The sequence below is a fragment of the Bacillus rossius genome, chromosome 15 (genome assembly GCF_032445375.1).
Source record: "Bacillus rossius redtenbacheri isolate Brsri chromosome 15, Brsri_v3, whole genome shotgun sequence".
Lineage (NCBI taxonomy): Eukaryota > Metazoa > Arthropoda > Insecta > Phasmatodea > Bacillidae > Bacillus > Bacillus rossius.
Genome location: NC_086342.1, coordinates 47034484 through 47051088, shown reverse-complemented (window position 1 = coordinate 47051088; position 16605 = coordinate 47034484). Strand labels below are relative to the sequence as shown.

Below are 16605 nucleotides of genomic sequence, written 5' to 3'. Positions count from 1 at the left end.
TTCACCTAGGGTGCCAATTTACCTTGCACTGGCCCTGGGTGAAGGAGTGGGGGAAAGACGCTACCAAAAGAAAAAAGGGGAACGGGTAGCAAGGGGAAGGGAGAAGGAAGGTGGGCTGAATGACGAAGCCTGGAAGATGCGTGACGAGTGCAGTTGCAAGGTTGACTGACGAGACGAGGGAACTCGGGGGTAACGTGTCTGGGCGGTACCCGGGGCTCGAGACAGCACGGGCGCGCCGTGTGCTGTGCAGTGCCCAGCGTGCTCCAGCGGGCGCTGACGAGCGCGCACGGCGGCCTGGAGGGCGGCCTCAGGGAGCTGATGGGCCGCGCGAGCGTGCTCACGGCCGCGGTGGACGCGGGCTGGCGGGGGCTGGCGCTGACGGGCCGCGCGCGCGTTTCCTGGGCGGAGGTGGAGCGCTGCCGAGACGCGCTGCTGCTCGCCCGGCAGCAGGAGGTGTACCTCCGGTACAGCAGTGTCTTTACCCTGCACACGTCTTTACTCGTTAATAGAGACCGGAAAAATTCGCGGATTCGTTTCACGACAGCCTGAAATTCAAATTCAAATAGTTATACCTCAGTGCTGCCTCTGCTATTGGCTCACAACTCACCTGGATGACTCTGGGCCAATGAGAAACACTCGACCGTAGCTGTATCGAATCACAGGCCGCTACGTTGGGACACCTTCACAAGACAGCAGCCGATGAGAGGGTGGCATTTGACTGAGTGTACGTGGAACTATGAAGTTCATCCTAGAGGTCGCGGAACCCACGAATTTTTCCGGTCCCTATTTATTAAAGACACAACTCTTAACAAACATGGCTACAGTTCAACTGTCACGTACATAAATACCAACCAGATAACACAACTATATTAACCCAGATAATGCCAACCTTGTCGTATAAAATTTCTTAACCCAAATACGTAACACCTCTTTTATCGCATAATCGTCGCACGCGCATAATTGTCGCACCCATATTTTAGGGCGTCAAAATTGGGATAAAAAAAAACTCTCTCGTAAACGTCGCATGATGTTTTTGGTCCCGCTATTAGATTTCGAGCGCTTTGTGTACGTATCTATTCCATATAAAACGATGTATTTTAAAGTAGAAATCTAATATTTTTTCGGACATTACCACCTACTTATTTAATTAACAGAAATACGAAGTGGTCTGGTGTGTAAATTTTTCTTTGAAAGGTGTTTTTAAACGTTATAATCTTTATCTGTTCGTCTGCGTTGCCGCGGTGTACCGCTTATAAAAATGTAGCCAGCACTAGTTGGCATCATTCATGTTTGGTTATGTTGCTTCCCGTATAGAGCACGCGCACGTAGTCGAATATTGATATCTCGCCAATTGCATGCAACGCTCTCTCTGTCAAGTGCCGAGTTAACTGCATAAGTGTGTATTAGGATGATAGTTGCGCGTTAGTTCACCTCACAGATTCAAGTGGCTTGCGTTCAGGTCACAGATTTTGTTTTTCTATTTAAAGTTGAAGAAAGGTTTTTGTTGCATTACTTATTAATATAAATTGTTTGGCGTGCTCTTGTATACTCCATTGTTCTTTTTTTAAATAAACGTACTTTCCATGAATGGGTTTTGTTTTATAAATAACTTTTCCTAACAACAACAAAGTTTTCCACAAAAAAGTGCACCATTACTTTTCAAACTTGATTTTAGTATTAAATGTGCGACGGTTATGCGATAAAACATGATACTTTCATTGCACCTAGCACAGTCATCTCATTTACAATTGCCTAATGTCATTCGACTTTCCTAATCCATAAAAACTCAGCCACTTCTTTTCTGGAGCAATGAAAGTGTTTTGTGAGGTCTAGCAAATGTTTAATGGAAAAGGTAAGAATATCAAGTAAGGCCCCATGTTGTAATATCAATTTACACACAATATCACCTCACGTAGTGTGTTAGTCCAATTGAGAATCATTTTTTTACTTGGCTACTGTTGTATCTGTAACAATATCAGATCGTCACAAAGCGAAACCTTACAATGAAACAAAAATCTAAGATGTGCATACTTATCTTTACTTAGGCAAGGGTGAATGTGTTAGGCACAAGACAATCTAAAAAACAGCATAAAAACTCGTATCTCTCAGTCAAAAAAAAATTAATGATCAAAATGATCTGATATAGGATTTTTTTTGGACCTATGCCATTGCTTGTTATACTGTATGTCATAAGACCTCAATCAGAAACAAACAAAAAAAGTATATGTAAAACACAGAAAACAAACCAAAATCAGCCGCTGTCAAAAGTCAATAAAACATAGACGGAACAGAAAATTCCATGGAAGAATTAAGTCAGAAAATATACCACATAATAGGCAAACACAGTGGGCTGACAGCAATCAGACAATTACAACAAGACAGTAAATAAAGACAAAAGAAATCCTTGGACACCACAGTGACAAAGAGACGAACTTAACGATGATACTAAACTAATAATGCTGTTGTGTTGTTCACGTTATATGTTTAGTATCATTGCTGTGGTGTTGTCATTGTCAAAGGTCGTTTTTGACGTGACGTCTAATAAATCGATGAACGCCGGCTGCACACACGAAAAAGTGTCCCGTTATGCGGTGTCCCATTACTCTCATTGTATGCTTGCGCCGCATCTATCTCTCTTCCACTCAATTGGAACAACCATTGATTTGACTTTTTCGAGGCACATTAAACTTGAAACACTCCCATTCGTTTACTACTTTTCCTATCATCCTCCTATCCTTAACAGAATAACACATATTGGAAGAAGTTAAATAGCAAACATGTATTAAAGTTATAGTTAAAATAATCTGTTTGTTAAAGTAATAAACATATTTGAATTAATGAGTGCAAATAAAAGTAAATTTATCAATTAAATTGTATATTTCATTACACTCCTTCTTTGTATCCATACAAAATAGTGATAATTCAATAAAAATGATTCAATTTTATTAATAAAAGTATGCAATCATTTCATCAATGTTTTGTTATGACTTTGGTGTCACGTTAAACTATCGTCCGCAAACCGACTCTACAGACAACCATCTTTTTTTGTCTGAATTTACTGTTTTTTTGCAACTGTCTTGTCGTTGTAAACCCACAGTATCTGTCTGTGCTGTGATATTATTCTAGACTAATTTCTTCCATGGAATTTTCTCTGCTGTCTATGTTTTTTTAACTTTTGACATTGGCTGATTTTGGCTGGTTGTCTGTGTGTTTGCATATCATGTTTTTTTTGTTCATAATTGAGGTGTCTTTAGACATGTTTTTAATGCAGTGAAGACATATGACCACAAAAAATTTCCTAAGTCAATCTTCCCCATTAAACGAGCAATTATGTATTCTCTAAACAAATGTTTGCTCCTCTGTGAACAGTCTTCTGTGATGAAAGGTGTAAACAGCATTATTATTGATTATTCTTTCAATATCTTGGTTACATTATTTACTCTAAAATGTCACTTTTGCCTTATTTTTACTCTTACATCATGTAAATGTGATAATTTGAAATACCACGATCCTGCTTTCTAGCTTTTCTTATCAGTAAGCTTTAATTTCAGTTTCATTAGTAGCTACCTGTCTGTTAGTCCAACCTTTATTAGCTCTGTTGCAACCCTCTTAAACAACTATATATCACCTCTTAATAGTGATACTAGTTGGGACATTAGTCATCACCTGCCCGTTACCTCTCATTTTAGCCTGTCCAGGTTCTGCCTACTATCAAGTTATTTTTTTTTCCATCTACTAAATCACTTGTATCTGTGCTTGAGTTACGTTTTACTAGTAACATACCTAAATAGTTGTATTTTATTATGTACACTTGTACATGAAAAGAAAATAACCTATTTTAAGCTGCAGTTTTCCGTTTCCTGTGTCTTTTAGACTATGTTCAGCCAGCTTGGAGTTAATGTTATTATTTCAACGAAAATAAAGGTAGGCCTGAGGGTAACTGTAGCATGCATGGCATCTTGCTGCATTTCACATTGACAATATAACTTTGGGAAAATAACAAGGTTCATTGCTGGCCTCATGAAAAGTTTTATATGTAGAGCGTATTCAGTAGGAAGTTTTTTAGATAACAGATATAAAAAGAAAATACTAATTTTTTCTTACTATATTTATCTGCTTCATTCCAGTGTTTACCAGCTGAAATGTCTTGAAAGTTGGCTTTTTGTTCAGCTTTAAGTTTGCTTCATTCTGCGAACACTAACTATGAACAAGTTAGGGATTTTATGTAAAATATATATATAAAAAAAAACTAGAAGTCAGTCATGGGGACTGTTGACAGAAGTGAAAACTTAAATTTTTTTTTTATTAAATGTGTAATATGATTTCATTTCTACGTCAAATGTACACAAGAAAATGAATTTGGTATTATATTACTAGCATGTCGTCAACGCGAACCCATAAGTTTTGCTCCTGCCTATAATGCCTTTTAACTAGAAGAAATGAAGTATTGAAAGAATAAAAAATTATTAAGTATTAACTTTAATCTACAAATAATCAACATTATTCTCTAATAAATCAATAACCTGACATTTGAAGAAATGCACAAGGTAAATAAATAAACGAAAGAAAAAACATAACCTCAACTTAACTACCTACTAAAAAATATCCAATACTTGGAATATGTACCACACGATAACGTTAAAAATTCCTTGGTAAATAAAAGATAAAATTAAAAACTTGTATCTTTAAAAATAGAATAAATTAAGTTTTATCCTTGAAATTTAAAAACATTAACACATCACGTGACCATGTCGATGACGACTTACATTAATTTACTCCCTATCCAAACCTTCCTATAGAAGTTTTCACTTCAAAAATTTATACTGTATCTTTCAAATACACTGCAGTGCAAGTGTGCTCGGTAGAAATGAGTTGAAAAAATGTCTAATCATTTTATTACACAAGTTGCTACCCAATGGGAGTTGAAGTGTCCGTCGAATGCTAGGGCGCCGCCACATGTATGACGGGCATGTGGACCCGGCTACTCTGTTCCCAGGGCCGTGACATAGCCCGTGTGTTTCCCCCTGCATCACTGACAGGTGCGTGAAGCTCCTTCCTCTCGCAGCGCTCGTGACTCACTGACTGTTCGTCCTTGCTCGGCAGCTCTCGGGAGCGGAGCACTGACACCACATCGGCGGGCGCGGGCCGACCAGGGTGTTCACAGTTAGTGCTTTCGTACTAGATCTAGTACTTGTAGTGGTCTAGTACATTTACGCTCAGATCTAGTACTTTTTTTCTTTAATATAATAATATCACAGTAACTCCAATATGTTTTATTATTAAGCGTAATTATTTTTAAAAACTATGGAATGTTTTATGTGTGTGGTGTGGTATTTAAAATCGAGCATTGCAATGCCATAATAACTTCCTAAATTGTTAAAAATCATAAAAAAAATTATAATTTAGTACTTTTTTTTTCATATCTAGTACTTTTTTCTCGCCTAAGTTGGTACGAAATATTTTTTCCTCTTGGACACCCTGGGGCCGACACACTCACACACTAGAGGGCGGTGGTGGGAGGAGGGGGCTCGCGGCGTGTGAGGGGGGAGGTGGTGGCACATCGGGCTCAGTCAAAGCTTTGAATATATATATATACTAGCTGCCCGACCCGGCTTCGCACGGCTATAGGTACTAATGGAAAAAAATTAAGCCACATCTCCCATTTATAGTAATGGTAAATAAAAAAAAAATTCAGTGAAAATTTATTACAATGCTGTATAATGTACCGGAGAGAAAATGAATAGCACCGATGGTTTCCCGACTCGTGCACGCAACGTACAACTGATGTACCCGTACTTCGCTACGGCAGTCTACAGGCAGATCACTCTTGCGCCGCTCATAATACATGCCCCTCGTTGTGGGTACGCCACTGCCGCGCGATGCCCGTTGCCATGGAGACGCAGAAGGCATGAACAATGCAAAATACTGTTCTCATGCAGACAAAGTACCCACTGTTGCCTGGTTTTAACCACCCATTAGATCTAATTTTCGGAAAATGTCATCCTGCGTAACATAAGGAACATTAGGGGCAGGTATATTTCGCGAAAAAATCTGCTCGGCGTCGGCGGTCCCTCTCCCACCCTCCCCCTACCCCTGCCCACTACCGCCACACCTCCCCCTCCCACTCCCGCCACACCTCCCCTTCCCAATACCACCACACCTCCCCTTCCCAATACCACCACACCTCCCCCTCCACCCCCCACTACCACCACACCTCCCCCTCCCACTCCCGCCACACCTCCCCTTCCCACTACCACCACACCTCCCCCTCCACCCCCCCACTACCACCACACCTCCCCCTCCCACTACCACCACACCTCCCCCTCCCACTACCACTTGCAAAATTTCAACGGTGATGAGGACTGCACTAACAATGAAATAGCCGTTGCCATAGAGACGAATGAAGCATCAACAAAGCAACAGCCGTTGCCATGGTGATTTCCTACCAAAAACTGGAAATAAAAAAAAAATTTAGGGGTGGACTACCCCTAACATTTAGGGGGATGAAAAATAGATGTTGGCCGATTCTCATAGATACCGGATAAGCACAAAAAATTTCATCAAAATCGGTCAAGCCGTTTCGGAGGAGTATGGCAACGAAAACTGTGACACGAGAATTTTATATATAAGATATATATATATATATACTGTATAGAAGTCGCCAGCACATGTTAAAATTTCTAATACGGTTTTGAGGTAGTTGGTTAATTCACCGCCGCAATCGCCACCATCTCTAGGGCATCGACTTGTGGTGGTCCCTAGCGGACAAGTGTCGAACTCTTCAAACACCCCTCCCCCCTCCCGTTGAACGATCTTGAGCTGCAGTGAATGATTGATGGGGGTGCGGGGAATGACAGCGGGCGACAGTGCTGTGCTCTAACGTGCAAATAACAACCTAAGACGATACAGGGCGTCACGGCAGCGCACTGCAGCGGTGAAGTTCCCAAGCTGCTCATCGTACGCTCCTGAAAAATGTAGAGCAAATCCTATCCACTCGCGACTTCTATGCAGTATATATATATATTCAAAGGTCAAAGTTTCCACGTGGTTGTGAAGGCGAAGCGCCCCGGATGCGCGGAGAGTGAAGCTGGCGGTGTGTGCTGGCGTAACAGGAGGCTGCTGGCGGACGTGGAGTCCTCGCAGAGCTGCGTGGAGGAGCTCCTGGTCGGACTGCAGGCGACGCTGCTGCAGATACACGGCTCCGTGCGCTACCGCACCGCCGTGCCGACCGTCGAGGTGTACGTGAGTATCCGCCCGCCGGCGTCCTCGGGAGTGTGTGTACGTCTACTTCTCTAGTCTCGTGAGCCCCCCCGAGGGCGTCCACAAGGAAAAAAATATTTCCTACCAACTCAGGCGAGAAAAGAGTACTAGATTTGAAAATTATAATTCGTTATGGTTTTAACAATTCAGGAAGTTATTATGACATCTCAATGCTCGAACTTAAATATCACCACACACACACGCACATACATTCCATAGTTTTTTAAAAATAATCACGCTTAATAATAAAACATATTGGAGTTAACTGTAATATTATTATATTAAAGGAAAAAGTACTAGATCTGAGCGTAAATGTACTAGACCACTACAAAAAAAAATATAAAAGTACGATCTAGTACGAAAGTACTAACTGTGGACACCTTGACCGCGAAGCCCCCAAGACGACAGTGAAACTCCGGATTATCCAAGCGCCGACAGAGTTTGAATGGGAATACCAAATTAGAAATCATTAAATAATCTGCAAAGTTACTATGCATGAGATAAATAATCTTAGTAAAGCAATTTAATCTCCCATCATGAAATAAATTACTATAAAATCTTCGTGCTTCCCTTTAGAAACATTGGATGATTTGTTAGTGAAACATTAATTTATTTATTTAACTAGAGCTCTTCTTGAGCATAAATCTGTAGCCTACTTTATATGAAATATCCATTGTCTCTCATTGCCAAAGGAAGTGTAAAGACAGATTGGTGCAGAATTCTTAGCGAGCGGACCGCAGGAAGTCCATTTTTAGTGGCTCATGTTAGAAAACAAGAAGTTTTATTTATGAAACATAACATTTTTTTGTTTAGTGATGTGTCTTCCAAACAAAATTTTTACCAAATATGGGAATATTTTATGAAAAAAGTTTATGTTTTAGGGATGTTCGTACAAAGTCTATTTTCTGAATCTTCTTACATTAAGTTATAAAATATTTTATGAACGTAAAAAAAAAATTGTTTGCTAGAAATAAAATACTCCCATAAAAAGCAACAACCTCACGTGTATAAAATAAGTGTGGATCAAGCTGTACCCCACCAACTTTCCGTGTGGGGCAGTGTATTCTGACGGGCTTGTCTCGCGTGGTTATCTGCAACTGGAGTAACCTCTTGCATGTTCGAGTGGGGAGATAAGTGGGATAAGCCGTGCTGGTCATCTCTGTTTGCATGGAGAAGAAGGGGGTGTATGTAGAACAAAGAAGAGCACTCCTGCACTGACTTGCCTTCTAGGCAGCTGGCAGCATGATTAGTGTCATTCTAAACAACCACGACTGCAGTTTTTAAACATATTCAATTTTCAATTCAATTTTTTTTTCAACTTGCTGGAGAATACAAATAAATGGCAATGGCAACAAGACCTGTACACTTAATTTTTCTAGCTGTCAGAAATATGTTAAATCAATTTTCATATTCTTTTTTTAAATGAATCATGCAATAGAGAATTTTTATTTTGAGATCAGCTGATTTAGGCTTTTATTCTGTGGGTTTATTTTTTTTTTTAATTTTTATTTCTTATTTTGCATTTACAAATTTTTCCCATGACGAACAGCGCAAATCTCTAATGGCATTTGTGTCCCAAGAGATCGTACTAAATCAAATTTTCATTTCATTTCATCTACTTTTGATGGGACTTCAAAAGCCTGAATACCCCCAAATAATCTAAATGCAAGCAGCCCAATTGGCGATGGATCACAGAATTTGCGGAACCAAGAAATTCTGGTTTTCATACTTCTTTCAAACTGCAGCCGACTTCCATAGCACAGTAGGTTCCAGAGCCGAACTTTCGTCTCAGGGGTTCTGGTTTGCAATCATAAGAAATGCATATTTTACTTGATGTAATCTTTTGGACATATGCCATTGCTAAGCACATGTATGTCTGTAGAAGAAAACTACAAAAAACACAAAATACAAAAACACAAATTAAGCAATAAATTGCTGTTGTCAACAGGATATAAACACCATATAATATTCTATAACAGGAATATGGTCAGCAAACAAAGAAAAACAAAGAAAAATGGACTAACAGAACGAAAAAAAACCCACAATTGATGACAGCACAAAAATATTGAACACAAAAAAAAATTCAGTACAACAGTTGAGACGAGACAAAAGCACGACAAAACGAAAAGACGAAAAAAACACAATAGTTTTCCAAAAACAGAAAAGAACGGAAAAAAAACCCACGAATGACGACAGCACAAAAATATTGAACCCAAAAAAATTTCAGCACAACAGTTGAAAGGAGACACAAAAACACGACAAAACGAAAAGACGAAACAAACACAATAGTTTTCTTAAACAGAAACAAGTGACGTTTCGGGAACAGCTATCTGCTCCCGTCCTCAGGCAGAGACGCACATGGTACGAAAACACAGGTGCAACTGTTGACAACAGCAATTTTTTGCTTAATTTGTGTTTTTTGTAGTTTTCTTCTACAGACATACATGTGCTTAGCAATGGCATATGTCCAAAAGCTTACATCAAGTCATGCACTCCCATTGCACAAATCTTTCAAAGATAATAAAGGCATGTTTGTGGTGACGTTAGGTTGAGTTTAACTTGAAAGCAGCCCCCTGATCAGCCAAACAGCATCATGGCGGGGGTTGCGGTGGTCTTGTTTTACAGCCGAACTTTATAAAGCTGTCGGACATCTGGTGCGGACTTCAGGACGAGATGGCCGTGCTGACCGGCATCAGCAGCGTCATGTGGAGCCTGCACGACTACGCAGAGGTACAGCGCGGCGCCGTGCCGACACTTGGGCGCGGTGGTTCTCAGAGCGCGGCGTGCACCGTGTGGTATTCCAGAGATATGTGTGTCGAGTAGCCACTCTGTTACATAATTTCACTACGGATAGCCCTCACTTTTTGAAGTGACGTCTAATAAATCTATGAACGCCGGCTGCACGCATGAAAAAGTGTCCCATAACGCACATTGTCCCGTTACGTTGTGTCCCGTTACACTCATTGTACGCTTGCGCCGCATCTATCTCTCTTCCACTCGATTGGAACAACCATCTATTTGACTTTTTAGAGGCACATTAAACTTGAAACACTCCCATTCGTTTCCTACTTTTCCTATCATCGTCCTATCCTTAACAGAATAACACAGATTGGAAGAAGTTAAATAGCAAACATGTATAAAAGTTATAGTTACAATAATCTGTTCGTTAAAGTAATAAACATATTTGAATTAATGAGTGCAAATAAAAGTAAATTTATCAATTAAAATGTAGATTTAATTTCACTTCTTTGTATCCATACAAAATAGTGATAATTCAATAAGAATGATTCAATTTTATTCATAGAAGTATGCAATCATTTCATCAATGTTTTGTTATGACGTCACGTTAAACTATCGTCCGTAAACTAACTTTACAGACAACCAATTTTTGACATATCATATTGTTTGAACTCTACAGGCTCATGTTTCTCATAAACACAAGAATGAATATACTTGAGGAATGTTTCATTTTATTTGTTTTATCACAGTCTTTCTATAGTATTTCACTAAATTACTATAAAATATTTCTCAGAAACTTGTATATTGTGCGCCTACAATTATTTTTAGGATTTTAAATGTGCCCCCGACTTCAAAAAGTTTGAGAACCAATACTTTTAGTTCATCTGGCAAGTGGAGTAATACACCTTTGAGTCGAACTAACTCCGGATCGTATTTAGGTGTGATGAAGGACTGCATTGGCTAGGTGATACTGGATTATCCTGAAAAAACATATTACATTCTCTGTGAGACAGTACAAATTTTGGACCCAGATCTCTCTTTGAGGGTGAGAGGCCTTTGTGTTAGTTGCACAACCATGAAGGATCATTTATGTTTTTTTTAATGATAACTTTTTTCTATATGAGTGATCACTTTTAAACATTTATTTGTAATTAGCACATATTGTTTTGTACAAATTTTTTTTGTCTTTTTTATTGCTACTAAACCACATCTCTTTACTGCAGTGCTATACAAAATCTTTACAAATACTCTTATGCTAGGACTTGATTCAATACACGTATTTTGCTTCCTGCTGTTCTGCCTTCCTTGTTTGAAGAACATGCAAAAAATTTTGCATCCTCTTCTAAACACTTACCTGCTGCTTGTATATATTAGAAATTTTTGTGTTTTTACATAAATACAATTAAGATTTTTGAAGTGATAACTTCTTTAGCCGCGTTGAGCGATTTTTGGTAGAGGCAAAACTCTTGGGTTCGCGTCACTAACATGCTAGTGACGTGTTGCGCCAGACTGGCGACGTACATGTATACGCATATGTACACTAATACATTGTATATATGTACTCTACTGTATCATGTGCGTGTTGGACTCTTTTTTGGATGGGTTAAAATCTTGTGAGTTCGCGTCACCGACATGATGTAGTAGCAGTAAGCGAAGTTAATTTGTCCACGTCCATTTGTCTAACATCTCTGGTAAGTCATAGCTAGGTAATGAATTTTTACGTAATTTTTACATACCACTGACATCTGTTGTGACTTAAAAAATTATGTAAGGATAAATTATATCATGCTGACATCGTACTGATTTAATACCAAAATCATTTTCTTACGTACATTTGACGTAGAAATGATGTAGTATTACACATTTAAAAACAAAGTTTGTAGATTTCACTTTTGTTGACAATCCCCATGACTGGCTATTTATTTATTTTTTTTTTTTTAGAAAATAACTTTTTAATTGGTGTTGACGATGTGCAAATGGAAACTGTGGCTCGTACAGCAAGTCCATGCTCAGCAAAGTGACGGACGTGCCGACCCACAGGCGCTGGACGGCATAGACGACGCCCTCCTGCGGTCGATGCTGGGCGACGAGCTGGTGCTCTCGGACGAGGCGCGCCTGCAGGCCAGCATGGGCGCCCTCATCGACCAGGCCGGCATGGCCTGCCCGGTCGTCCACCCGGCCTCCTCCCCCGACTTCGACCGCATCTGCCTGCAGGTGAGGCGCGGGACGGTGACCCCATTACCAATCACTAGGGACCGGAAAAATTCGCGGATTCAGTGACCTCTAGGATAGCCTCCATTATCCTCTGCATTTCCCAAGTAAACACGCGTGTTCATTGGGTACTAAATTGTGAGGCGTCTCCACTGGGTAGCTTGTGATTCGATGCTTCTTTGGTCGATAGTCTCTCATTGGCCCAGAGAGCTCCAGTTAAACCGCTATCCAATAGCAGAACCAGCAGAATTGTACACTTGTTTGAATTTCAGCCTATCACGAAATGAATCCGCGAATTTTTCCGGTCTCTACCAATCACATAACTGCAATGTAATTGACTACTTTGCAGTTTAACAATACAAAACATATGTAGATAACTGTGCAAATTTTTTTAAATTAATGCAACAAATGGGTTTTTACAGAAGTAGTAGATATAATTCAGTTTTATATAGTTAACATAATGTTTATTATATTTTAAAATGATATAATTGTATTGAACATAGCATAACAGTAATTTTTTTCTTTAGCAGTTTTTACCATATAATTTCTTTTGCATACAAAACATTTTGTGTGGTGGAAAAAGGTATGAAATCTTCCTTTGTACTGTCTCTCTGTTCTGAAGACTTTCAAAACAGTCCAACACCTTAACTTTAATTCTCTCCGTGCATTCTCATGAGATATTTCGAAAACTCTCTGTGCTCTCCGTGCTTCATGCCTGCTGTTCTGAATGTCTGGGTCTCTTCTCGATCCATATTAACATTTAAATAATACGTATAGTGGTTGTGTGAAGATTACTTAGCTCCATACACAATATCCTTGGAAAAAATTCAAAATATACTTGAATGTGTTCCAAAATGGATTAGAGCATACTTAATTTTAAAAACTTTTAGTGTTTTAAGAGTTTACTTGTTAATTTGTTAACTTGGTTCATTTGTTTGATTTGACCTCCTGCAATTTGAGTTCTTAACGATCAGCATTTATTATTGTTTTATAAAAACTGTAACATGGAAATAGATCTATAGTTAAGTGGCAATGTGTTGTTGTGATGGCAGTACCAAGGCTTCTGCCCCTGGGTGCTGGCGAAGGGACGCGGTGCCTTGGTCCCGGCCAATCAGAACATAGGAGTGGTCAGCTGGCAGGGAAAATACTACGCCTTCTCTTCCCCGGAGGCTGCCTACGAGTTCGACAAGGATCCCGAATAGTGAGGCTCACTCAGCAGACACGAAGTAGTTGTGCAGCTACTCTGTGGGGACACGCTTGCAGAATACAGTACAGTATCCACACAGCAAGGCCACATTTATGAGGGGAAAAAAAAGGGGGGGGGGGGTTGGGGGGCTGTCTATGAAGTCAGTTTACGAACGATAATTTTACGTGACGTCATAAGAAAACATTGATGAAAAAATTGCATACTTTTTAATTTTCAAATATTATTTACAGTTTTTGCAAATTTAATTTAAATAATTTGTTTTAAATATAATCACGGACAATTAGTTATAAAATTAAACTGAAATCAAATCAATGTTAATAAATTGTTAATTTGAAATGACGAAATTGGACAAATAATACAAATTTTTTAAATTGCTGCTTTTAAAAAGCCCGCATTAACCTGTTTGATATTATAGAAGTTTTTCTCGCACGGTGGTTGGCCGGTTCTTGCACGCTCGGCTCGGGCGGTACGTGACAATGAGTCATGTTTTTTGGTGCGTGCAGCCGGCGTTCATCGTTTTATGAGACGTTATCATGTCAAAAAGATATCTTGTTTTTGCTGAAGTACGTACCTCCAGCTAACCGCCCCCTCTTCAGAGCAAATAGAAGTTTTAGGGCGGTATTCCAAGACGTTCGGGTAAGGTAGTGAATAAGCACAGCCGTGTTGGGATACAACTGCAACCTAACTCACGTGCCGTTTTCCAGAACGAATCCAAACCGAAACCCAGCAAGGTAACAGAAAGACAACGGATTTTATAAATGGTGCCCTTTGCGAGAGGCTACAAACGGGTTTCAGCGCATTCTTGTGGACGTTCAGAAACCATTGATACAATTTTTACGGCAAAAATCCTAGTGATATCAACACCGTTGCACGAATTAAATAGTATTATTCTAATTTTTCCTAGTATTTTTTTTAAAATTGTGGTTATTTTTTGTTATGGCCATTGAAATGTACAGTGTATTCCAGGATAGTTGGGCTATAATATAGTTTAATTTGGCACACCAATATGTTTTGTACATCCCTGGATATTCACGAATTTGAATATATACAAGTGCATACCTACCAACTTTCATGGTCTTCCAGTAATTTGTACGGAAAATAATCTACATTACGGTAGTGCAGAAATTCTATATATCTTATGCTTTTCAAGCTTACAGTTCATTTCAACCTTTTTTATAGCAGTAGTGGAAATTTTTTTTATTGATTGTCTGCATTTTGTTTCTGTTACAATATGGCCGCTCTTCTTGATGTATTTTGTCATGTAAACAAGAAAAGGTGAACAGTATTGAACAGAATCGAGCTGACCAACTGGAAAGCAAGCAGATGAACAAATTCTTTCCCTTCCCCCCTTTCCCTTTCATGAAACAACTGAGAGGGAAATTTATTCACATGACTTCTAGTTCCGTCGTGGAAATGGCGGCATGTGTTGGGTTGTATTGTTCTGTGCGTGTTCAGAAGTTAAATGCTTGTGCATGAAAATATTTAGTAATGTGGTTTGTGCCGTCATAATGTCCACAAACAATAAAAATCAGTATGGTCAGGTGTTTAGGTCGGTATACATGAAATTTTCCTTTTATCACCAAAAGTGAACAATTATCGAACTATGCGTTTTGCAACATGTGCCATAGTGATATAAAAACTTATTTTGGCGGAAAGAAAATGTTTCTGTTTCTAATCATCTTTGTGAAGTTTTTGAAACACACAAAGACGAAATTACAATAGCCTGACACCTCCATCCGTCATCCGTCCATCCGTCACCTTTTCATCCGTCAGAGCCACGCAGCTAGCAAAGCCATTCACGACATGACTTCATCTGTCCATCAAAATATTTTCCCAAGTAATTGCTTCTAACAATCAGTGTTTTACTCTCAGAAAATTACTTTGATGTAGTTTACTATTTACGTCAAGTTTTTGTACGTGCTGTAATTAGTGTATTCTCGGAAAAATTCTGAGTCGTGAGGGCATACAAAACATATGAACGACCAAATACAAACACTACAGTTCCGTATTGTAGTGACAATTGACTGTCGCAGCCAAAACCATAGATTCCATCCATCCGTCAAAAGTATGAGTTTGCCAAACTTTTGATGGGCCGACGGATGAAATTTATCGAGCACTCCGATTGGCTGCAGGCCACATGACCGACGGATGGATGACGGATGGAGCCGATGGACTATTGTATATCCGGCTTAAGCAATGTAAAATCTGGCGAGAAAAAAAAAATCAACAATTTCTTTTTCGCAAGCCGTACTAGCAACATGGGTTTGATTCAAGCGAAATGCTAATTCACCAGGTTTTTAATAGAACATACTACATTTCATTTAGCGTAGCCGATCTTGCTGGAAATTTTTTTCTGGAAAACGTCCCTGACTTCGAATTACAACAACAAGGAATTGTTGCAGCGCACCTAAACTGCTGCAATACAGTCAAATAAATGGAATCCAGCACAACTATCACGGTTGTTAAGCCTTGCAGGGTGGACAATTTTCTTTGCAAACAGATGGGAACTATAACGATGATAACAAATAATAAGTGGTGTCTATTTGTAGTTACTTGTTGTTATGTGTTGGCTATGCTATCTTTGCAAGGTGCTTCAAATAATGGACTGCTTTTATTGATAGAACTTAAAAACATGTTGTGCCTTGACAAAATTATATAGTCTTTTGGCCTGACAATGCAGGCAATATTGTTGGACATAATATAGTGATTCCTGTCTTAAAAGAAAAAAAAATTATGTTTTTATTTTTTTAATGAATACTTTAAAGAGTCATTTAGGTATTTAGTAGTTTTTATACAGATATGCATGCATAAGATGTGTTTAGAATAATGATGGAATAATGGTGCGTTTTTCAATAACACTGATTGAAACGTGTTTGATTTACCCAAAAACTTAGTGTTTTTTTAATATTACTGATGGTGTTCATGCCAAGTTGTCACATATGTTTGAATGGCGTCAGATGCGTATCCGTCATCTGAATGAAATCAACAAAAAAGTGAGCTCTGCGCACGCGTGGAATTTGAGCAACAGATTAAGTCACAGATATGACACCAAAATCCGTTCCCTAAAAATAAGAGACTGGATGTCCTATCGTGCACTAGGAATACGGTTTGGGTACAGTTGTAGCATATTCAACACCTAAACCCTTATTTTTGTCTTGGAATACATGCCTTAGGGAAGTAGATATTCA

At 39.1% G+C, this 16605-nt stretch overlaps 1 protein-coding gene across 2 annotated transcripts in view; it reads left to right on the top strand.

Annotated features, from left to right (window-relative positions):
• LOC134539585 (cilia- and flagella-associated protein 206) overlaps nt 1-16605 on the top strand; it is a 50807-nt gene that overhangs the window by 21648 nt on the left and 12554 nt on the right. For both annotated transcript variants that reach the window (XM_063381751.1, XM_063381750.1), the window contains exons 6-10: nt 251-464; nt 7113-7242; nt 9886-9990; nt 12040-12213; nt 13263-13411. In XM_063381751.1, the coding sequence (XP_063237821.1) occupies nt 251-464; nt 7113-7242; nt 9886-9990; nt 12040-12213; nt 13263-13411 (772 nt within the window). The remainder of the gene's footprint in view (nt 1-250; nt 465-7112; nt 7243-9885; nt 9991-12039; nt 12214-13262; nt 13412-16605) is intronic.